A 23,334-nucleotide genomic window follows, 5' to 3' on the forward strand; every position below is an offset into this window, starting at 1 on the left:
TATTGTATAGTATATGTTTTTCTATTTCCCGTACCTTTGATCTTGCACAGCGTGCAGACAATACCCCTCTTTCAATTTATCTCGCGCCAGCTTGCCATCGCGTTTTGCAATATGCATCGACACACCTTCACGTATCGTCATTTTCTGGCCATACGACTAAGCCTTGTGCCATGTCAGAGTCGCATCAGAGGCCCGACGGACGCCGCCGATCCCGCCTTTTCAAGCTCCGCCTCGCGCCGCCCCTACCACCGTTAGCAGCCGTCTGTCTAATCAGTTGCTCGGTATTGCCCTCGTTCGGCGTCGGAAAGAGCGGAGTTTCTCACTTTTGAACGATCCTTCGTGTGTGGTGATACTGTGTTGGTCTGTTGGTTCGACGTCGTATGCCGTCCACTCATCGTTGTTGTCGTCGTCTGTTGACACTCTACACAAAACAGACAAGGCAACGAGACCAAAACTCCTCCGGACACAAGTGCCATGCATTTCGTCTTGTGTCCCAATTTGTCTTTTGAACACACCTCGGGGCTCTCGGTTGAGCAGGAAGCTGGGGTGCCTCACGATGCATTACCACCTCCTCGCCCACACTGTTTGACAAATGCGGAATACGGCGGGGGCTGCCCACACGTCCAATATACGAGCACACTCTACTTAAGACTGGGAGAATGAGCACAATAGAGGAGAGGCTGATTGCTTCGCTGGCAACTTGGCGATGGGGCGGGGGTGCGAAATGCCCTCTGATAGAGGTTACTGAGCTCCCTGGGCTGCAGATATGATGTGTCATTTTCTGCCTCGTCAACCCTGCTCTGTTTGGCTCCTTTCTGCATGGTCATCCACACTCATTCCTACGCGAGGCCGGTCGACTTTCTCAGGCAGACCATTTTCCTATTGTCTATTTCCCATATCCCAGTTCCCATTTCCTGCTTTCCTCTTTGGAAAGGTGGGCCGGCTACTGCAGACGTGCTGCACATCTGTTTCTGTGCGGCGCACGGAGGCCAGCTTGGCCGAATCAACAGGCCGCAAACCGACTCTGCTGCACACTGCCTCCCAATTGCCATGCCGCGCCTACCAACAGACCTACCAACAGACAGCGCAGAATCTGCCAGGCGAACCGCAACACACCACAATACTCAGCTCTTCCAAACGTCTACCAGGGAGTGGTGGTATAGGAGTGATTGGACCGAGCTACTGGAGTGCTCTCCAACACGGGTGAACGGGTGATATCCTTCGCCAGCCCTATTCACCTGCAAACCTGGCAGGCATCGTGGCTTGGTAGGAAGGAGAGGATTGCGGTGATGGTGTTGATCGGGCAGAAGAAATGTGTAACGTGATTGGGCAGGCTGGGAAATTGCTACGGCTCACGCTCCAGTGAGTATCGCCAGTCCTTAAAATGTGGTACGACACGGATGGTTGCTTCCTACCTATCACAAAGTTTTCGGTATGGCTGGCTGACGTTGAATCAGAACTATTTGTACGATAAGTCGAACAGCGAGCAGGTTGCCCGCTTCGGTGCTCCATATGTACGCCGCGACGTGCGGCCTGCGCCTCATTTTTTACCTGCCGGCCTACTTGCCAAATGCATGCTACCATCTCAACGCCATGGTGATGCATATGCAGCCACTATTGCCTTGGGGAGCAACGCCGGGGATTACGTTGGACCAACAGACCAAGACCAAAAGGAAATATTGTTGCAGGCAACTCTCCTGGAATTTCAAAAGACACCCTATGTCTTTCCCCATCAAGAGACCCGCCCCGGATATGTCACGGCTGGCGTTTGGGACCTGTCTCCTGCGGTCCTCTCCAGCGCCCTCATCACACAACCACAAGTTCTTCTACTTGCGCCATCCCATTGACACATGAACTTGACAGCGCTTCGTCTCCTTTCGGTCGTCTCGTTTGAGCTCCCATGCGTCGGTAGAATTGGCATGCGGCCCTTCTGTCCTGCGGTGTGCATGGCGTCTTTCTCAGTCCTAATGCTGCCGTGGACTTCCTCGGCCAAGGAACCAATGCTTTTGAATATGCAGCTATTTGTCGGAGAGGGATAACCAGCAAAAGATGCCCATCTCCTACGCCAAGAGACGTCAACGAGCGGTTGAATGCACGCGTGGATGAGCCAGGGGCGTGGGTGCAACCTCTGCCCTCCCGTTTTCCAACCTCGCTGTTTCCGGTTTTGCCTCTGGGGTACTTTTGTGCTATCTACGTCGTGCCTTTAGAGGCTTGCCCGAGATACGATTAATGCAAAACTACGGAGCACTGAATCCCATCAACTGCTGTGACCTCTTCGACGGCAAGCTTACTCGAATTGCCTGCCTAGATATTTGCATCAGACAGGCGATCACCGCCATCACCAACACCATAGCGTACGACTGGCAGCCTTTTTTATATTTTCCTTGCCTCCACTCGGCGCACGGCACTTATACACCTTTTGTGGTCATCTCACGAGTTAGTTGGGAATCCTTCTTGCGCCGGATAGCTCATATATTTTGTCCACGATAGGACAGCTCGATCCCTCCCTGCTTCAGGTTTTCTTTGACAGTTTTAGAAAGTGACTGATCCTACCTTACGAGGTAACGACAGTGCACTCTTCGAATGAGTCCGACACCACAGCCCACCCACGCAATTTGCCTCGGAAATTCACGCTTAATGTTGCCTGCCGCACCATCGTATGGTTGCACACGCCTATGAACAGGAAGAAAATACTGAGCAGGCGACTCTTGGCATTTACGACGCGGAGTCTCAGGCACGCTGGGCCGACAGCATTTCCCATTCAAGACACATCTTTGGCTGCATCGCATTCCAAAGGGCTACGAACAGCAAGTTCAGTTGCAGGTGCCAGACGAAGACGAGGTCGAGCCTCTCTGTACGTCTCCCCCATGTTGTCTGTCTTGGGGCTCTTACCAGCTTTACAGGTACACCCTTCATTACGAGGCTTTACACGCCCCCTCCCTCCTCCTTTCTGATCAACCTTTTCGGTACCAGCGTCACCAGAGCAGCAAGGTGAGACCAAAATATGATATGCGATAGAGGTCAGCCTCACCAATCGAAAAGGGGAAAGAATGGCGGAGAGGCGTGGTAGAAAGAGCCTTTGCAGGGTGGTTCGGGACACCACACAGGCTCCAACGTTGCCATTCAAGTGTGCTTTGTTCGTCATTGACTCTCGTGCGTCGACGCAAATGCTTCGCAGGCAGCAGCTTAGTCACGTAGACTGTCGTGGCTGGCTTTCCCTCTCCATGCTCACTTTGGTACGATGAGAGGATGGACGGTCGATTTTTCGGGCCTCTCTCGTTTTGTGCAAGGGATGCTTTCTCCTGCTCTCCCTACTCGTCAATGCACACGCCCTTGTCTGCAAAGGATTTGTCATATCAGAACTTTTGTCTTTCATTCTACTCCAGTCTGGCTACGTGATGCCATTGTATCTCTTTGCCGACTCGAGTTGCCCATTCAGTCCATCTCGGCGTTTGGAACCTGTTGCAGACTTGCTCCTTTTCTGTCAGTTCGGCTCTCGACGGCCTTTCCTTTGCTTTGGGACCGTTGACGTTGTGATTCCCGGGGGCGTGTGCATTGTCACGACTGCCTGAACAGTCTTGACTTTTTTTGTTCTTCTCAATGTACCTTTTTGTCAGAGGTACTTTCACGACTCGTTGAGCTCATCATTCCTCAGCTGAATCTCACAAACATTCACAGCACGTCCCATATCGGCACCGGTCCTGTCCTACTATCGGTGTCCAGGGGGGTTGAGCAAGTTGCCTGCATGGCCGACATGGTCACGCCTTCGCCTTGTCGTGCTCTCTCATGGTCAAAAGGATCGTGTCCTGTGTCATCAAGTGAGAACCACTCTGCATCGTTTTCTCATACTCGTGCCATATTTGCTTCCCGTTTCCATCCGCTTCCCGCCTTCACCGTCTGTTGGTAGGCGTCCGAGACAACATATCCAAGAGCGTGCCGGGGTCAGGGTCGACTGTTGTGCGCCTAGAATCGGAGAGAAGGCGTGCGAGATCAGACCTTGGAAGCGAGAGACGAAAATGAAAATATTGAACAAGTGAAGCCGTGAAACAGACCGGTGAGTCTTGGGAGCCGGAAAGGGAAGCCAGCGCACTCATAGAAGACAATAGGGCGCAAGCTGGGAGAATTCGGCATCCGAACCGAGTGTCGAGTTACACAAAAGACGTGGAGAAAAGAATGGACAGGGGCATCATGAACTTTTTGTGCCGCCCACTCCAGCGTCTTATCGTGTCCCCTTATTTTCTCCTTCCCTCTGCCCCCACACATACATGTTACCCGACGTGGTACAGCCCTGGTGTGTTTTTGCTTCCATTTTGCTTCGCTTCTTTCTCTTCTTCTGCTTTGTTCGCTTTTGTTGCTGTTGCCCTGGATTTTCCTTGGCGTGCCTGTCTTGTGAGCTGCTTGTACTACCAAACCATCCTTTTTCTCTCCCTATCTTTTCATCCTGCCACGTCTGCTTTATGCAGGGCACCTCAAATCTTGCTTCAGATAGCCTTCGGTCTTCGGTGTTTATCCGTTCTGTCCAGTCCCCTAGTTTTCCCTTCTCTTTCTACCCGGCTGCAGGATCGTTGTTACAGACGAGCTGCACATCTCGGGGCGAAGGAGGAGAAACAAAGACATTCCAGTCGAAGATAGGAGTGACTAGACATTTCATAGTCCACCATCAGCAAGATCCTATGCAGTTTGGCTGCTGTAGCAAGTGCCAAACGACAGAGAGGAGGCAGGTAGAGGCGAAGTGTCTCTTTGTTAACGCATAGGAACAGTGTGTGCTGTATGTGCAGCACAAGCAACATGAGCAGGTGATGAGATCATACGGCGGTCTGGCTGCCGATGCCCGTCCTGGTGTTACGACGACAGGATGATGAGAGTGACTACCAGCGATAGCTCAACACCCGAAAAGACTCTCACTCGGTCGGCCATTCAGAGAACGACTCTTTTTTCTTAAAAATAATTGTTTGAAAAAGAACGGCCGACGTGGGCCCGACATTGAGCGGAAGACGGACGAGAAGGAAACAAAGGACGAGAAAGGACATAAAACACGAGAATGACGACAGATACGATTCGTCTCAGAAACGACAATGGCGGCATATAGTACCGGTGAGCCTACGGAGAGGGCAACCAAGCATGAAGCTTCAAAAGTGACCTGTCACCAGCTCGGGCACCAACTCGGGCGTCCCGTTTCTGCTGTTATTTGATTAATTTTATGAGGTCTGCGCACCGTTTCTCGGAAAGAGGCGGTGAGGTCTGGCCGTTTTCGGTTTGCAAACGTCGCACAAGCTTCAGAGACCATGGAGGAAGAAGGAAGTCGACCAGGCAACCCGTTGTTGACACTTGACTCCTGTCAATACGACCACACCTCCCTCCCTCGGCTCCCTCTGGCAGTCTTCGTGCTCAAAGGGACATCAAGGTTGCAAGTGAGACATTTGGATAGTAGGTCGGTGAGGGACAATATATTGAGCTCTGCCTCTCTGCCATCGTTGTGCTGCCGTCTCCTCCCCAGATATGCACCTTTCCTTCCGTACACCTCCCCCCTGGTCTGAGACACTGCTCAGCGAGTATGGAGCACCCGCTTCACCGCCTCGTATAGAAGGGCGGGACGTGCAGAAGGGAGCAGAAAAGGAAGCAGAAAACAAGGCGGCAGGGTCGTGTCGAGCTCGACGGCCGTCTGTTGGTGGCTGATATGAAACCAATACGAAGGTCTTGGTGCAGAAGTGCAAACGCGCGGGGCCAGCTTGTGCTCCGATCCCACTGAAGGCACCAATTTATTTTCCAAATTGTGCTGTTGGCTTGCTTTGGCATCGATCACCAACCGTCTTGTCTCGTGCCGGCCAATGCATTGGACATCCAGTCTGATACATTGAAGGGGAAACTCGTAGTGATGTGTTACTTGCCGCGACAAAATAATAACAAATAAATGATATATATTTGTAAACAAGAGCATTCTGCGTACATGCACCCAAAAAAACTAAAATCACCTTTTAAATATTATTTAGTATTTTACGTATAACAAAAAAAAAAAAAAAAAAAAAAAAAAAAAAAAGGTAGACGGCATGTAAGACATTTGCTTTCTTTTCGTCTGCTACAAATAAACGAAATTATCAATATGGCAATTACTTTTTTCCTAGCCCCACGAAAACCTAGTAGTAATTAATAAAATGAAACAAATGCCAGTGTCAGACGAGATTTGGCAAGGCTTGATATCGGACATCAATATTCACAAAGTACATGCTGAACTCGGCTCCAGGCTGAGGTCGAGTCGCGGAGACAAGATCCTGAGTCGACATAGTCACACTGAGAACCGTTTAACAACCTGTGTCGCCTTCCAAAAGAAGACCATTTTGGATGGGTAGATAACTCCAGCCTTGCCCAATAACACAAAATGCAATAGAGTGGACAAAACGGACAAAAAGGACAAAGTAGAGTACACGTTCACAGGTTTCAGACTTTATCAACACGACGCAAGGAACTGGCTTTGCAATGGTACAGACGAGGAATAGCAAGACAAAACGAGCGCAATGACAGAGGACGAAACAAAAGAAAAAGAAGCAGAAGCAGAAGCAGAAGCGGAAGCGGAAGCTAGCGTAAGGAGTCAAACAAAACTCCACGGATGTGATAGATCAAGGAAATATAAAAGAACGTGCGAGCAGATGGGTCTACAAAGGCCGCTCCTCTCTTCGTTGCTCAATGGCTGTTCAGGCAACAACGTGTCGGTTGCATATCCCAATTTCGTGGTCCCGTCCTGCACGGACTGGGTTCGACGACATCGCCTCGAGACGAAGGACTGAAGAGGCGGACGATCGCAGTCGACAAGTGGACCGTTGCTCCATTACAGAGCCAGGTTGTAGGCGTACTCGTCCTCCATGTTCTGGCTGACCCAAAGAATGACGGAGCTGCAGGTTAACGTTAGCACAGGACGACAAGAAGAAAACGGGGCAAAGAAAGACAACAACAAAACAACAAAAACACGTACCTCAGACCAACCAGGCCGTTGGCCACAACGTTCTCAATGCCCATGCCCAGCATCGGCATCGCCACCTTGGGCACAATGTACTTGAGCACAAAGATGCACACGCCGCCCGCCATGCCGCCCGCCAGGCTGGCAAACCCCAGGAACAGCACCACGCGCGCCTGCCACGCCACGCCGCCGCCGCCGCCGCCCATGCCGATGCCCGAGTACCCAATGTTGTCCGACGCCAGCCGCGCCTTTTCCACCGAGTTGATAATCAGCATGCCCAGGCTGCTGCACATGAGCGGCAGCCAGTCGACAAACGAGACGTGCACGTCCGAGCCGTTCTTGGGGCTCTTGGACCACACCGCCGCATCGAGCATGACGTAAAAGGCGAGCGAGTAGAGCGCGCCCGAGGCATAGACGCCGGCGTTGCGGGCCCAGACGCTGCTGGCCCACTGCGGCCACTGGAACTTCCAGAGCCGATCCTCGTCGTAGGACATTGTGTGGGAGCGAGGGAGAGAGTGGGTATATGATGGAGCGGAGCGGCAGACGGTCCGATTGCGACCGTGGGACGCCGATGGGTTCGATGAGGCAGACGGCCGACAAAAGGACGACAAAATATCCTTGAGGAGGACGACGACTTGGTTATCGCTCAGGGCGTCTCGAAAACTCTAGTGAGGGAATGAAGCTCGGTGGACCGTACACTAGCTGGGGGGTTTTAATGCTTCGCCGTAACAAAGCTATTGTAGACCGGCGGGGTTGTGTCGTCGAGCGGTTGCGATGATCGTTGTGGTTGCGGCAATGGTGATGCTTTCCTAGGAAATCGGGGGGAGGCTGACAGGCATGACGGAGCCAAAAGCGCCTGCTGCACGCACGAGGGCCTTGTTTTGCGCCTGCCTGGGCCCACTGTTTTGGCGCTGCTCTCAGCCACAGCATGAGTGGCTGGTGGGGATGCCACGTGACCATGTTACCAACGCACCTTAATGTTATCTCACCACGACCTCTGTGTATACCGCAGATTGAATTCACTGGGATATACTACTGAGCTGAAGCAGTGAGTAGAGACAAGATTGCCACGTGCAATGCATTTTCTTAGACATCATTATCTCACAAGGCACGGTAGAAAGATTCATGAGGAGTTGAAAATAAAGTGAAATACCATTATCAAAGTTTGGACATCTGTGAATAAATAGACAGTTGATTACCATGAAAAAGAAGGGAAAAAAAGAGCAAAACATAACGTGCATCGCCGAATTAAAATCCACTCCCAGCTTCCTCTTCATGCTTCCTTCTTCCCTTGCCGTCTTTCTCCGCTTGCTCGTTATCTCACTGTTTCAATGCGTGCATGAGGGCATGATGTGCTAAAGACGAGAAAACAAAAAGGCCGAAACAAGTGCGAAATAGTCATTGCTCGGAACGAAGTCGTTGCCGTGCGTTTCATTCAATGGCATACATGAAAGAGCCGCCCATCTGGCCACGCCGTGTCGTGTTTCTGTGGTTGGCGGTCGATATGAGATTCGGAAAGATTGAAAAAGCCGCAGTCGTAAGAACAGAGGGCGCGTGAAGAGAGAGAGAGGCAAAAAGTTGAGAGAATATGAGAGGATATGAGGACGATGCAAAAGATGAAAAACATGACAAGATGTGTAAAGACAATGCCGCCAATACCCTTCTTTTTCTTTTTGCATTAAATACAAGCCTGACGCCGTAATAAACTCCTATCCAAAGTCAAGCTGGTGGTATCGCGTCTGTACGGTCGCTCTGCTCCGTGTATGGATGGGTATAGAGTGAGGGAGATTCAGAAAGAGAGAGAGAGAGAGAAATAGAGATCAAGGCCACGAGCTCACGGACGCGATGCTCGGAGCATGTGATGGTGTCAATCAAGACCTCTAAATCTCAATCGTCTTCATCGCATCCTCGGCCTCCGACTCCACCGTAGCCTGCTTGCCCTTGCCCTTGTTGGGCTTCGCCGCCGGTGCGTTCTCGTCGTTTTCGGCCTCCGCGACGGAGTCCGTGGCAGTTGCGTCGGCAACATTTGTTGCCACAGATAGGTCCGGCTTTGCTGCAGTTGGCGCAGGAGTCGCTCGTGGTGTAGTGGCCTCGACCAGTGTCTCTGACTCCTCGCCGGTAGGCAGGACCATGTTGAGCTCGGGCAGAGACGTCTCTTCTGTAACGCGCGCTAATGGGCTCAGTTTGCTGTTGGCGTATCCAGGGCGGCTGGGACTAGCCAGCGGAGAGTTGACGTTGAGGCGCTGGAGCGGCCGGCCGCGGTCGGAGGGGCGAGCGTCTGTGGGGCTGGCGTACGGTGAACCGGTCGGCGAGCCGTTGGCGCCCGGGACGACGGTTCTCCGCTTGTTGGCGCGGCGGTTGTGCTTCTGGTCCATCCGCCAGCGCAGGATGTCCATGTAGGGGGGCTCCACGCGCGCGCTCTTGAACTCGCGCAGCTTCAGCTCGCTGGTGTCCTCGTCGATAAACCACTTGCCGCTGCTCAGGTCGTCGGCAACGAGGGCTATGAAATGGGCCCACGACCGTGCGACGACATACTTGGTGTCGTAGTCCCGGCCAAACATAATGACCTGGCCCCAGATGCCGCGAGGACCAGGCGCAAGGTCGATGGCCAGGTTGTTTCCGCCCCAGTCGCGAGCCAAGGGGATCCAGGCCGGGTGCGCGTAGGCCTTCTGGATGGCGCCGGGCGGCACGCTCTGCTGGCGGGACAGGAGATCCTGTCTCCAAGTCGAACTCGTGCCGTTGCTGGCAACCGAGGGGGCCGACCTTGATGAAGATGCCTCGCCGTGATCAACGCTGCTCCGGGCACTACCGCTGGCGCTGGGGGTACCATCTTCAAATTGGTCCAACGATTTTAACGGGGACGGCCGGGCAGCAGCGGCGGCAGCAGCAGCAGCGGCGGCGGCCGAAAGGTATTCCGTGTTGACCTTGCGCCATTGGTCCCGCTCCTGGACGATCTCTTCGCAGTCGAGCAGCATGCATCCGAAGATGATACCGGTTGGGTTGCCGCCGCGCTCCTGACCGTCGTGCTGCTGAAGAGACTCGCGGACGTCGTTGGGAAGCGAGCAGTCGAGAACGTGCTCCAACTCGTTCAGGTCATTGTTCGTGCAGCCTTCGCAGAGCTGGTCAAATAGCTCCGGGTAGTTCTCCTCGGCCCACTTGTCTATCCGGCGCCACGAGCTGGCAACTGGAGGGGCTGGTGGCAGGCCGTCCTGGAACGACTGCATGGGAATCTCGCCCGTGGGACTCTGCATCTCAAAGCCTTCACCCATTTGGCTCTGGCGCCGGGCGCTTTCGGACCGGGCACCAGGTGAGTAGGGAGCGCCGTTATTCTGGGGAATGCGGGGACTCGCGGCGCCCGGGCGAGATGTTGGGCTCATGACGCGGTCCAGGGGGTTTTGGGAGTAGTCAGAGTATGGCGACGAAACGTCGTGGCGCGATTCAGAGGCCGTGGCCACCGTCGCCAGGCCGCTCATCTGGCCGTTTTCTGGGTTGAGAGGCACATGCTGGCCGGTGCGGTAGGGCGAGTTAAAGGTAGAGTCTAATAGCAGAAAAAGCAGGTCCAAGTTAGTCAAACACCCCTATTTCGGAGATGGACATAGAAATTGAGCAAAGTATGTAGGAAACGACATACGTCTGTCATTGCTGGTCATGGTATGCCAGAAAGACTTGAATGCGGATCTGGAGTAGAGGGCAGAGGCCGTCTGTCAGTATCTGTACTCCGTCCAACTTTTCCCTCGGTGGGTATCTCATTCTGGCGCCAAACGGGGCTCCAACTACCAGCAACTGGCGGAGGCTGTACTCACGTAAACATGGCGGGCAAGGGAGTGCTGCTGGCTGTGACAGCCAACGGACAGATGGGAAAATGGAGAGAAGGAGGAGGCCGTGCCTGGGGCAAGACTGAGCTCGAATGCAAACGCGGTCAATCGTCTACAGATTCTCGTCGGAGAACGGCAGCGGCTGTACAGCTCGTTTCGATAAGAATACAATGACAAAGCGACAATCGTCCAGCCGTGAGATAACGAGAGCAGGAGGAGGCTGATACGAGACGGGGTGAAAGACGGGCGGCACAGGGGGGGAGGCGGATGATGTCGTTTGCCGCTCGTTCGTTGCTCCCTTTGCTGCGGGTGGTTCGGGGACGGGAAGGCAAGCCGTCTAACTCCTAGAGAACTGATGGATAGATTGAAAACAAGAGGGATGCCAATAGGAAATGCTCCTGGAGAACGAGCGTGTCGTCACGAGTCGCAGTCTGCGAAGCGAAGCACCTTCGAAGAGGATTCTGGCCGTTGAAGATGCGTCGCGGTGAAAGGACTGTGCCGGGCGAGCGAGTGACGAGAGACGCGCGCACAGGTAATGTGGGCGAACGGAAGACGGTCGTCGGGGGGTTGTACCAACGCCAAGGTGAAAAGAAACTGAAAAGCAAAAACAAAAAAAAGAAAAGAAAATTGAAAGACAATCGTAGAAGCGAAAAAATGAACGTGGACAAGAAAGACCTAGAAAGGTATGTCGCACCGCAAAAGAAAGAAGTAACGAGAGATGCCAGAACAAGAAAGAACAAGGACCGAAAGTGGACAAAGGGGGGAAGGGGTGGAAAATAGGAGTCGCGAATTAAAAATTCGATTAGGGAAAGAGAAACCAGGTACAAACACCAGGTACAAACACCAGGTACAGCAGGACCACGGCCACAGGGCCTGATATGGCAGGAGAGGGGCCGTAATTCTAATAAAAGCCCCCTTTCGTGGGGCGACAAGGAAAGCGCGACTGGTGGTGACGGGGGGGCGTGGAGGGCGTGGAGCGTGGTGGAGGGCCGCAGCTTCCTCCTGGTTCTTTGGTTGGCAGGTTCTGGGCCGCTTGTTCAGCTTTGTTCCTGTTTTTGGCGGAGTAGCGGCGATTTTAGTGGATGAGGAACTCTTGGCAGAGGTCGGAATGTGTGCATAGAAGCTTATTGTGCAACTACTCACGCTACTGTCTATTTGCACAGCCGCAGTTTTGTGGTCACTGGCGTCAGATACTGTGCAGAACAACGTGCCTCAGTCACGTTCCTGGGCCTAGTTTCCAGCGGTTGCTCAGTAGCTGCAAGCGGCCGCCCATCGGCGGATGGGCGGCAAACAACCGCGAATAAGCAGGCCGCGCAAAGTCAACAAAGCGCTTGTGCGCGTCTTGGCTGAAGGCGGCCTTGATAAACAAGACGTCCACGAAGCGAGCTAGCGGACGAGGACGATTCATGCAAGGGACAGACGGGACCGAAAATGTGCGGCGTAGGGCTCTGAGCGTTGACGAGGGATATGGAGATACGCCGATATGGAAATATGGAGATGGAGAGATATGGAATAATGGAGATAGGCAGGGCTGGCTCAACTGGCAGGATCTGGAACAGACAAGATTGCAGCGCGCTTGGGTTGGACGGGCCTTGATTTGGTGGCATACGACATATACGGCGTATGCCTCACTACATAGCACGCAGTTACGATGTAGTTTCTTGTTATTTGGTGATGTACGAAATACGACATACTCGCATAGTGTCATAAGCAGAGCACCGTCCCTCCTTCCGTCTGGGCACGGTATGGTTGTCTGGGAAGCTGCGGCCCATGTTGCACGGAAGGATTTCTCTTTCCCAATATATGTTATAACAGGCTCCTGGAACATCCCCGTGTAATTAACATGAGCATTGCATCACGGCAAAAGAACAGGGCACCAAGGAGAACGTTGGACACGGGACAAACGTCATCACTTTTGGTCGAGCAGTCCGTGCGAGGCGAATAACATACGTAATTGTTCGTCGGGTGCTCGAGACGGTGAGCGTCCTTTTATACGCCCGAATATGTCGCATGTCATAGTGTCATAATGTGGTATCGAGATCGCGCCTCGTTCTTTCCCTGCGTTTGCACGCAAAGCACTTTCCGTGCCTGAATTGTGGCTTGGGGACAAATTGATTAAAGGCGCAAGGAACAGATAAGAAACTTGACCAGAAGAGCCAGAAAAGGAAAGAACGCAAGGCAAGGCATCCATCCAGGAAAGGAAAGAGAGGCACAACGGCGAACACCCCGACCGTCCCCCACAGGCTCCTGCCATTTCGAGCTCTTTTCCCTTTTCCACTTATCATTCTCCAAATCCCATCGTCAACGATCAACCTCTCCTGAATATGGCATACGAATTGCCTCAATTGCTCGCCAATTTACCAACCCAATCGTTTCCGCGAACCGGCATCCTCCGCACGCATCTCTGCTCGCTCGGTCTCGACCTGTGATCCGTCCCCACAACACCTCACCGCGCCGCACTAATAAGCACACCGTCGTCAACTACCCCTGGACACTATCGACACTTTTCTGCAGTGGATGTGGTGCGAATCTCCTTTTCTCTCTTTTAGTTCTTTGTCCCCTCCTCCGCCGCGTCCTTAATTCCGTGGCAAAAGCTCCCAACGAATGGCAGCACTCTCTATGTTGTGCGGCGGAATGGAGACCACGGTACTTTTTGTTGGCGGTGGGCCTGTGGGCTAGATCGCATATTCGTAGCCCTCGATTGGTTTGTTCAAACGAACAGGTCTCAAAAGCAAAAGCTTGACCCGGTTTGACACGTCTTCTGTCTTTGACGGCCTTGACGGCCTTGACGGCCTTGACGGCCTTGACGGCCTTCTGGTTTCCTTCCTCCCTGAGCTCCCCCGTCCAGGGGGCGATCCACTAATTTTCCTCACAGTCTTTCCGTCCTTCTCGTCTGGAATGAGCGCTACGCACGGTGTGCAAGACAACGTGACAGCGGAACACTACACCAGGTAGCAGGGCAGGCCGGACGAAGAGCCATACGATGTACGTACAGGACGAAAATCGGTGGTCCAAGAAGCAGGAAAACAGTGCTTCGTAGGTAGAGACTGAGGGTGAGAAAAGTAGTATTATCTTACATCAGTGACGGGTCTCACGCGCTGAACATGTCTCCATTCTTCACCAAATGACACCACTAGCGACATCCTCAACGCGTACCGGTTTTGCCCAAACCAGTATTCATCGGCGGCGGACGGAGTCCAGAACTCGACAAGCGGCCAAAGGCCCGGGGGCTGTCGCCTGCATGTCTTTCTATTTCGCGGCAGCTGCAATTAAACCTGACCCACACAGTCTCTATTGTCAGTTGCAGAATGGACTGTCTCTCTCTTTTTGATGGTCCAAGACACATCCGTGCCGGGCTGAGCTGGACAATGAGGACGCGACAGTTCAGATGGATGGATTGACTGCTGTCAGCACCGAAACGTCCCAGCTGCAACGTAGCAGGGAAGCAAGTGTCAACCGACGACAACGCCGTGGAGTAAATGCGTCTTACTGTGTGCGGGTTCTGCCGCAAGCCACAGAAATGCTCTGGTGTCAGGTCTGTGCGCAGCGGAAGCGTGGACTGGATCAGTCTGCTGTCACCAAATGACCACACAAAATTGATACTACGACGCCTGTCGTACTTCTTCATATAGCTTCCACGACTTCTGATTTCAACACAGTCTCGTGTTGCAAGGCAATTCCACTTTCGATCAAGACAATTAATTCTCCTTATTATCATACAGCTTCATCTGCCTCCCTAGGTTGCCAATAATAAATCAAAAACGCCCCAAGATGCAGCCAGATCCTCTTCCCGTAATTTTTAAAAAAAGAATTCACCTGTAAATGGCAAACGACTCAAAACGGGAGCCAAAGTACAAAACGGCCCCAAAGACAAACTCCGCGGTCCCTGAAATCAATAATCTGTTGAAGTGCGTGTGCGACTTCGCACAGCGTCTTCAATGACACACCCACTCCGCAAACACGCACCACCGAGCTGTGCGGTCGGCCAGCACCAGGCCGCGCCACACGCCACGCTCACTGCACTTGATGATCGTCTCCCAAGTGCCGCCGTCGGCCGGGTCGTCCTCGCCAAGCCCACTGCCCATGGCCGCCGAACGGCCTCCAACGCCGATGCCATTGCTCTTGCTGCGATCCTCCTTGCGCATCAGACGCAGGATCTTGCCGCCGGGCGTCTGGATGGCGAGCTTCGCCGGCTTCTTCGTGCTCCCGCTGCCACTGCTGCTGCTGCTGCCACTGACGCTCCCCGCCGGAATCGTGTTGTTCAGCTGGTTGCTGCCGGTCATGCTCGAGAGCATGCTCATTGCCGATGACGGGCGCGCAAAGGGCGAGGGCGACGAGGCTCTGTTCTGCGGGATGATGGGTGTAGCGCCACCGACCGAGCTCGGGTGCTGCCGAATGGCAAACACAAACGTGTTGTTGAGTGCCAGGCGTTGGCACTGTGGCTGCACCACGTAAATGTCGTGCCGTTGCGCGTGCGGCGTCGGATGACGTGTCACAAACTCGTAGCTCGGGTTATCCCCCGTATGGATGACCGGCAGCGAGAAGGCTAGCGGGTGCGGGATGTCCTTGATACTATGCATCAGACCCCGGCGGCCCGCGTACACCTTGAGAATGCCCGTGCCTTCGTCGCCAGGAAGCAGGGCCTTCACCGTGTACCGCTTGATGCCACCAGCAATCCAGTCGGCCTGGGCCAGGGCCCGCTTCTTGAGAACATCGCCGCTCTCAAAGTAGTCGCCGTCCGCGTCTCTCGACAGGGCACGCACCTCAATCTCGGCAGCCACTTCGACTTCTTCGGGTACGCTGAACCGAATGTGCACCATCTCGAGGTCCTCAATGCGCAGCAGAGATGTGTTGAAGTCCATCAGCTGGAGTCCGTTGCGGAAGTAGGGTGGGCCAGCGCACGGCAGATTCTGAAGGATCTCGTGCGCGACAGGCGGGCACAGGTGCTGTTGCGTGTGATGCTCCGGAATGTGCGTGTAGCAAGCCTCGCTGGGCTGCACGAGGAACCACCATGGATCGGCCGTGGTACTGCTGCCGCCGCCACTCAAGTATTGAGAGCGGCGGGGGAACGACGGGCTGGCCAAGCAGGTGTCCATGATGCGCCACTCGTTGTCGACAAGGACAGCATTCCACCAGTGGTTTGCACGTGGCATGATGCCCAGCTCGGGGATATCGCCTGGTGCTTTCAAGTAGCCACGGACCACCTCGCACGGTAAGCCGGTCGCCGCGCACATCTCAGCCACGAGCACGGCGTACTCCTCAGCACAGCCTCGCTTGGACTGGATGACCTTCCGCGTGTCCATGCCCCCGTCACCAACATCGCCCATCTCGTAGTCGTCCTCCCATACAATCTTCTCGGACACCCACGTGAAGATGGCGCGCAGACGCTGCACATCACTCCGGTACGGACGACACACATACGTTGTGGCCAGCGTAATGGCTGTCGTCATGGGCGGGAGGCTGCTGATGAAGCGCGAGTTCTTGTCGACTTGGCTCAGGTTCAGAGCGCCGTAGTTGGTGGGCTCCGCCACGGGCATACCGTCGGCCCCTTCGTCACCTTCGATCGTGTTATAGAGCTCATCAACGGGATCGAGCGTGGGGTAGTCGAGCATCTGGCATCGGTCACGCCGCTCGTTTCGCTCAATCCGGCTCAGCGAGTTGGAACGGTTCACATCTCGCCGGACCTGCACCCAATCCACGCCGTTTCCGCCGCCAGCGGCTCCCAGGCCCATCTCCCTAGCGGCATCGCGGCCGTAGCCTACAGAAAAGGGCGATGCGAGGCTGTTCATCGGCGATGACTGAGAATAATTGTGGCTTCCGACACCACTGATGCCCGTGTTTCCAAAGCCAGTCATGGCGATGGAGCCACGGCTGCTAGCCACGCCGGTCTTTGCGGACTCGATCATCTTTTTGAAGATGTTGCTTTTCTTAACTGTCGACTTGGGCTGTGTAAGTCCGCCAATGCCCGAGAGACCGCCGAGATCATCGACACCGCTGTGGAAACCGATCTGAGACTTAGACCGGAGCCGGTTTGCTGCACTGTTCTGCTGGTAGTCGGAAGCATGGCTGCTGTGGTAGGTGACGCCGGTAAACGGGGAGTCAGGTCGGTCTCCGTCCCACTCTCTCATTCCCAACGCGCTCTGGGCACGGCTCTGGTTTTTGCGGGCGAGACTGCCTGCGCTCGTAGCACTAAAGGCACTGGCCGATGCACCGCTCATGAGACTGCGGTTTGTGCTCTGGGTGTTGGTGCTGCTGTTGGTGGTCGTGCTGCGGTTGCCAGCAGATGCATTGGTGGAGTTCGTCTTCGTCGTGAACGTGCGGTTGAGAACCTGGCGGCCAACATCATAAGCCGATCGCCGATGGCGCAACTGCTGCTGCTTGAACGAGTCCACATCATCTTCCCCACCAAAACCACGATTGCCTCCACCACCCATAGACGACTTGGGTCGCTCAAAGAGACCGGGAGCCTTGGGAGGCGGCATGGGCGCTCCATTGTCGGCAAACGACTCGTCGAACTCGGGCTGTTGGTGTTGCTGGTGCATGCTTCGAAGCCGTGATTCCATTCGCTCGACATAATTACTGAGCTGTGGCAGCTGCTGCTTGTCTTCGTGCTGGCTAGAGCCATAGCCGTTGTCCTGGGACGAGTTTCCACTGCCACTGCCGCTGTAAGTCTCGTAGCCTTCGTCGACAGGTTGCGGTATGCCCATGGACGTTTGTGGCCGCATCTGGTCTTTGCGCTGAGCTCGTCTGGAGCGCTGGTTGACAGTATCAAACGACTCCGGTGACCATGCATCAAATGCTACGGGCACTGGCTCGGGTGTTCCTGCATTGTCCCGTGACATCCCAAGAGCATCGAGCTGCTCAATCACGCCGTCCATGGCTTCCCGTAGCGGTGACGGTGTCAGTCCCGACTCAACGGGACCTGGAGAGGGGACAGGTGACGGCACGCGTGGTGTGTGGTATCCTGCAACAGAGTGGTGGCTGTTGTAAGACATATTGGAGCCATGACGTTCAAGCCCGTGCATGCTGCCCATCATTCCTGTTCCACGGTTTTCATATGAGCCGGTCGAGTCTTGTCTGCTGATAGCATGGCGATGGGGAGGTGGCGGTGGTGGAGGCGAGTCCAACTGCTCAGTCGAACTCGAGGGCCGGTATGGCTGATAGACCTTCTCATCCGGCGGTGTCGGTTGGCGAAACTGCTGCAGCGGCATAGGTGGCGCTGGTGACGGCTGCCGCGAGGGCATATGTTGATGGTGATAGTGTTGTGCAGGTGATGGTGAAGGAAGTGGTGGTTGCTGCTGTTGCTGGTGGAAAAGCGGCTGGTGATGAAGCTCGGGATTATGGTAACTATTCATGCGCGTGTTGGGCGATGGTGACCTAGAGCCGCCGCCGTATCCCAGGGCCTGATGGTAGGGTGATGGGCTCGGCACGCGTGCAATGCTACTGTTGCGCACGCTGCCGTCGGCACTGCCTTGTCGGGAACCGTTTACATGACCGGTGCCTTTGCGCACGCCATTGCCGCTGTTGCTGCCCGTACTTCCAGTCGAGGTCGCCGACGTTTCCCTAGAACGTGAGGATCCGGGCTTGTAGATCTCGGGCTGTTTGGCTGTTGTATAGTGTGGTGCCTTGGCGTATGCTTCAAAGGGTTTCCGGAACGTCTTTGCCTTTTGAGGGGTGTTTTTAGGGCTCGGGGTGTTGCCGGCGGGCGGCAGCGGGCTCGTGGAGCGCGTGACGGGACGAAAATCGGGGGGCAGCAGCTCGACAAAGTTGGAAGGAAAAGCACCGACCATGCGGCGGTCACGGAACAGCCGGCCGGTCCACCAGCTGCCATCACCGGCGTTGAGGCACTCGATCAGGTCGCCCTCCATGAATCCGAGGTCGCGTTTTGACTGGCAAGTTAGCAAGACGAACAGCAAACAGGAACAACAATGCAATGGGAGCTTGGTGAGCGAGCATACCTCGCCTCCCCAAGAGTAGACTGCTCTGCACCAGCACGGAAACCGCGTGGGAAGCGGCGGGGGTGCTGGCACCGTCATGATGGCGGTGGCAGACGAAAAAGCGAAGGGTCTGGTGTCGTCGACAGTTTCGGGGTAGATCGCAGACGTAGATGTGTGGGTGATGGAGGCAGAGAAAGCAGTTCGAGGTCGAGGATGTGTCGCTTTTCGAGACGAAAGGATCGTTTCGTGATGTTCAGTCCAGTCGTAAACAAGACGTGGGAGAGTTGGAGGAGAGAGCGAGGTACGGACAGAGAGTCCACTGTTGTCCACCGGAAAACCAGATTTTGAAACGGCGAGAAAGCTTGCGTTAACCGATTCGTGACGGAGGATTTGGCGAAAGAAGACAATTGCAGCGTGGAAGTAATCCAGAGTCGAGAAATGCAAAAATAACAAGACACGGAAAAGATCATAGCAGGGCCACGATATAGCACGAGCGACGGTTCGGAGAGGCAGGAGCGATGAGAGACTGCCTGGCATGAAGGAAGGGACGTTGTGCCGTCGTTGTGTGCGCTTTCCCTGTTTGGTGGGCTGGCGTTAGTGTGTGGCCTGGTCGGCAGGTGCGTTGCTCGAAACGCTTACAGCAGGGAAAGACTGCGTTGGCGAGGAAAGCACAGGTGGGTATTTTGATCGTGTTGCCCAGCAACGCGGCAGCTGCCCCTGGGCGCTGGGATTGTCGCGCGACCCCACCTTGGCCAGGCCATAGGGCGGCCCGCGTGCTTGGGCGCACTAATGCGGAAACAGCGACCCCGGGCTTCAATCTGTAGGTAAGCGATCCAGTTTACTTGGAGACGATAGTGGCACGGTGCATCGATGCCTTCTTTCTATTTCTGGCCACAGTCACGCTGCATTCTTCGCAACGACCAATTTTTTCGTCTCAATAGTAAAACTCTCAATGCGATGCGCCACGAGACGACTGCCATATACACGAGACACAAGACACGAGCCGAGTCAGCGCCAGCACAGGCGTTCCGGAGATTGCATGCGCCTCCGTTCTACCACGCACGAGGCTGCGACGCGTCTCTCGTTACTTTATTGCCGTGGGCCATACATCGAGACATCTTACGATATTGAGAAAAGGGCTAATTGTCTTTCGTCTTTTCCACCTCTTGTTACACTCGCCCATAATCGCCAGAGTTGTGCTTGAAGAGCTCAACTTTTTGTTTGCTTTGACGGACGCTGCTCTGCTAACCCAATGCCGCCGCTACTAATACAATCCAGCACGCCATCCTGTCCCTCAAAACAACAAGAACTTGTCGTCGATATAGTCTTCACCAGCCCATCTGCGCACCACTCGTCTGGCCGAAAAGCTGATAATCTTATGGCCAGATTATGAACCGGACAGCCCGGGCTGTCAAGCGACCCGGCGAGCCGTCGGAACCTGCCCTTCTGACCAGTGTCATTATGCATCATTGAGTGCATCATCGCGACGTACATCATCATGCTCCCATTTCGAGGAATGATACAGCCTGAATCGCGCCTTATCAAGCGATGAATCAGATTGTCAACGGTGTTCCTTGGCATGCATCTTCCCAGTGAGCTGGCCAAGGCGAGAGGTGATGAATGGAGCCGAAGGATTCATGAATCGGAGATGCAAAATACATCTGTTTACGAGACAGATATCTCAGGGAAACAATCGGCTTTCCCTCCCGGAAGCCATGAATCGGCGCCTCTGGTCGTTAGGAATGGCTTCGTCGAGGCAGATGTCGCTATCGCCAGGCACCTCACGGAGTCAGACAATTCACTGGCGCAAGATGGCGTTATCATGGCGCTACCCACGTACAGCTGTGAGCGACACTGAATCCAGCACCACCAATTCAGTTCTGCCAAATGCGCTCACAACATCGCACTAAATGAATTGCCCATTGCACATCCAATGATGCGACACGGCCGAACATGACCGACGCTCTTGCGCTTGGGAATGCGAGGCTGTTACAAGCTAATATATGCCGCCGGGTATAAAAACAAACCACAAAGTAGACTCAACGAAGCGTGGTCTTCACGTGGACCAATCCCTGATCGTTTTCTTCCGTCTTGGTCTCGACACTCGTCAAGAGCTGCATGATCGGGCAGGACTGTCCGCTGGATGTGATCTGGGCAGCAGCTCCAGACGACTCCATAACGTCCGCCAACGCTGTTTGATGCCCGTCTTCCGACGACAGCCTTAGTCTGCCACACCTGTCGTCGTTTATATCGCGGAGTCGTTATCGACACCAGGTTGTGCTCTATGACGCGACAAATAAGACCTCGCACCTCACGCGGCGGGATGCGGGGATGCTGTCTCTCAAATGCTCGGGCATTTCCACATGTTTGTTCCTATCGCTCGCTTATGGCTCCGGGACAGCTCCGGGTGCAAGATGACAGCCACCGAGTGGTGTGCTGCTTGGCCTGGTGATGTGCTGCCGACGACGGCGCCGGTTTGCACGAATGATGGCAGCATGCATGGCTGTGGAGGGTGCTAGCCTCGGGGTATAAAGATGTCCATGTCGACGTGTCTAGACGATGGCTGCTTTTCACTTTCCAGGAACAACGAAGCAACAGTCAAGACACTCTACTCTTCTATTATACGCCCTTTTTTTTAAAAAAAAATATTTTCGCTTTCATCTTCACACAATGGCTCCTCCTGCTGCTGATGTCGATCTCGACATTGCACCTTCGCCCTATGTCATTCCAACCAAGGCCGTGAGCGGCTCCAAGCTCGCCGAGTCTCTGGTCTCGTCGGGCTCCCTGGACAGCTACGAACAGTTTGACGTGACCAACGTCATCGGCCACGAGTTCCCCACCCTGCAGCTCAGCGAGATCCTTGGTGACGACCAGAAACTGCGCGACCTGGCCATCCTGGTCTCGCAGCGCGGCGTCGTCTTTTTCCGCAACCAGGACCTGAACATTGACGACCAAAAGATCCTGGGCCAGAAGCTGGGCGAGCTCACGGGCAAGCCCGAGACGTCCAAGCTGCATCGCCACGCGCTGTCCAACAGCAAGCGCGGCATTGCCGTCGACGAGAACGGCAAGCTCGACGACGAGGTATCGGTCATCTCGTCGGAGCAGAACCGCAAGTACTACAAGGACCGCTTCACGTCGTCGTCCAAGCAGCTTGCGGGCGTCGGCTGGCACGCCGACATCACGTTTGAGCGCGTCCCCTCGGACTACGCCATCCTCAAGATTACGCAGCCGCCCGAGGACGTCGGTGGCGACACTTTGTGGGCGTCGGGCTACGAGCTGTACGACCGCCTGTCGCCGCCGATCCAGAAGCTGGTCGACGGCCTGACGGCGACGCACTACCAGCCCAACTTTGTCAAGGTCAAGGAGGCGTTCGACCTTGAGCTGATCGACACGGACCGTGGCGCGCCCGACAACAACGGCCTCGACTTCAAGGCCGAGCACCCGGTGGTGCGCACCAACCCGGTCACCGGCTGGAAGAGCCTGTTTGGCGCCGCTCACCAGGTCGAGGCTGGCTGGATCAACGGCGTCTCGGCCCGCGAGAGCGAAATTCTCAAGACTTACTGTACGTCTGTTCCTGTCTCCTACCCCTCCCCCCCCGAGCGTATTTACCGAGCGCAACACTAACACAGCAGTCCTCCAACTCATCACCGACAACCACGACCTGCAGGTGCGCTTCAAGTGGAACAAGAACGACCTGGCCATCTGGGACAACCGCTCCGTCTTCCACACCGCCACGTTCGACTACTCGGGCAAGCGCCAGGGCAACCGCGTCGTGTCGCTTGGCGAGAAGCCGTACTTTGACCCGGCCTCCAAGTCGCGCCGCGAGGCCCTGGGCCTGCTGTAAAGGCTGGGTGAAAGAGTGCAGGCAGTAGTAGCTAGAATGCATTGAATGGTTTCTCTATACGGCGTATGCGTCTTGCGTGTGACCCAACTCAAACATTGTGGCAGTGTGTACGAGATGGCAACGGAGCTACGCCATGGTAGCCCAGTAACACAAGCTGTAGAATTCCGACAATGTGCAAAGCACTGCCGATCAAAAAGGCCACGATGGATAAGACGGCGATGGCAACCATGTTGCAAGGACTTTTGTATAAATATGCAACCTAGCGTATGGTGTGCCTATTGTTTACATATTACCTCTTAAGCGCCTTGGTGACTTCTACGGAGTAGAACTCTGCATTGGGTTAGAGCTTCCCCACGAAATGGCTGGAACGAGTGTGTGGCGCTGCCGCCTTGCATATGGCGTCGATGTGTCAGTGCTCGAAAAAGCAAGTCCCTTTATTCCGTAGTTGGGTCACATCCCATTCCAGGCGTACGTTCTTTTGTGTTCTCTTTCTGTTTTTCTTACGAAAAGTTCATTCTCGGTGTACGTCTGAGGAGTATGCACTATTCCTTGTTCTATTTATTACCAAAGAGGAATAATGAAAAAAATAAATAACTTAGAAAAAAATTAAACAGGTTTTCACACAATATAATGTTTATTATATTTTCACATTTTTTCTTACTCGTCATAGAAATATCCTTTCCACGACCAGGAAATCGATACGACTATTCAAAGGCCGCTCAGCTGCCAATGCACCTCACACGTCTCAGGTGCGTTTACTGCTGCCACGCCTCAGCCAAAAGGTCT

General features: G+C 54.5%; 4 protein-coding genes across 4 annotated transcripts; 1 reads left to right on the top strand and 3 right to left on the bottom strand.

Moving 5' to 3' along the window:
* Positions 1-6,823: 6,823 nt before the first annotated feature.
* On the bottom strand, positions 6,824-7,446 carry SPBR_01028 (uncharacterized protein; the record flags this gene model as incomplete). The annotated part of the gene is made up of 2 exons (XM_040759347.1): positions 6,824-6,887; positions 6,968-7,446. The coding sequence occupies 2 exons, from the start codon at positions 7,444-7,446 to the stop codon at positions 6,824-6,826; spliced, it is 543 nt and encodes a 180-aa protein (XP_040618898.1).
* Positions 7,447-8,832: 1,386 nt separating this feature from the next.
* Positions 8,833-10,602, bottom strand: SPBR_00433 (uncharacterized protein; the record flags this gene model as incomplete). Its single annotated transcript, XM_040758752.1, has 2 exons — positions 8,833-10,490; positions 10,584-10,602. 2 exons carry the CDS (start codon positions 10,600-10,602, stop codon positions 8,833-8,835), a joined length of 1,677 nt encoding a protein of 558 aa, XP_040618899.1.
* A 4,100-nt stretch (positions 10,603-14,702) lies between these two features.
* On the bottom strand, positions 14,703-18,803 carry SPBR_00054 (SH3 domain protein (Cyk3); the record flags this gene model as incomplete). The annotated part of the gene is made up of 2 exons (XM_040758374.1): positions 14,703-18,656; positions 18,726-18,803. The coding sequence occupies 2 exons, from the start codon at positions 18,801-18,803 to the stop codon at positions 14,703-14,705; spliced, it is 4,032 nt and encodes a 1,343-aa protein (XP_040618900.1).
* Positions 18,804-21,374: 2,571 nt separating this feature from the next.
* On the top strand, positions 21,375-22,548 carry SPBR_00739 (taurine catabolism dioxygenase TauD, TfdA family protein; the record flags this gene model as incomplete). The annotated part of the gene is made up of 2 exons (XM_040759058.1): positions 21,375-22,266; positions 22,337-22,548. The coding sequence occupies 2 exons, from the start codon at positions 21,375-21,377 to the stop codon at positions 22,546-22,548; spliced, it is 1,104 nt and encodes a 367-aa protein (XP_040618901.1).
* Between the last annotated feature and the right edge of the window lie 786 nt (positions 22,549-23,334).

This window comes from Sporothrix brasiliensis (genome assembly GCF_000820605.1).
Source record: "Sporothrix brasiliensis 5110 chromosome Unknown Cont19, whole genome shotgun sequence".
Classification (NCBI taxonomy): Eukaryota; Fungi; Ascomycota; class Sordariomycetes; order Ophiostomatales; family Ophiostomataceae; genus Sporothrix; species Sporothrix brasiliensis.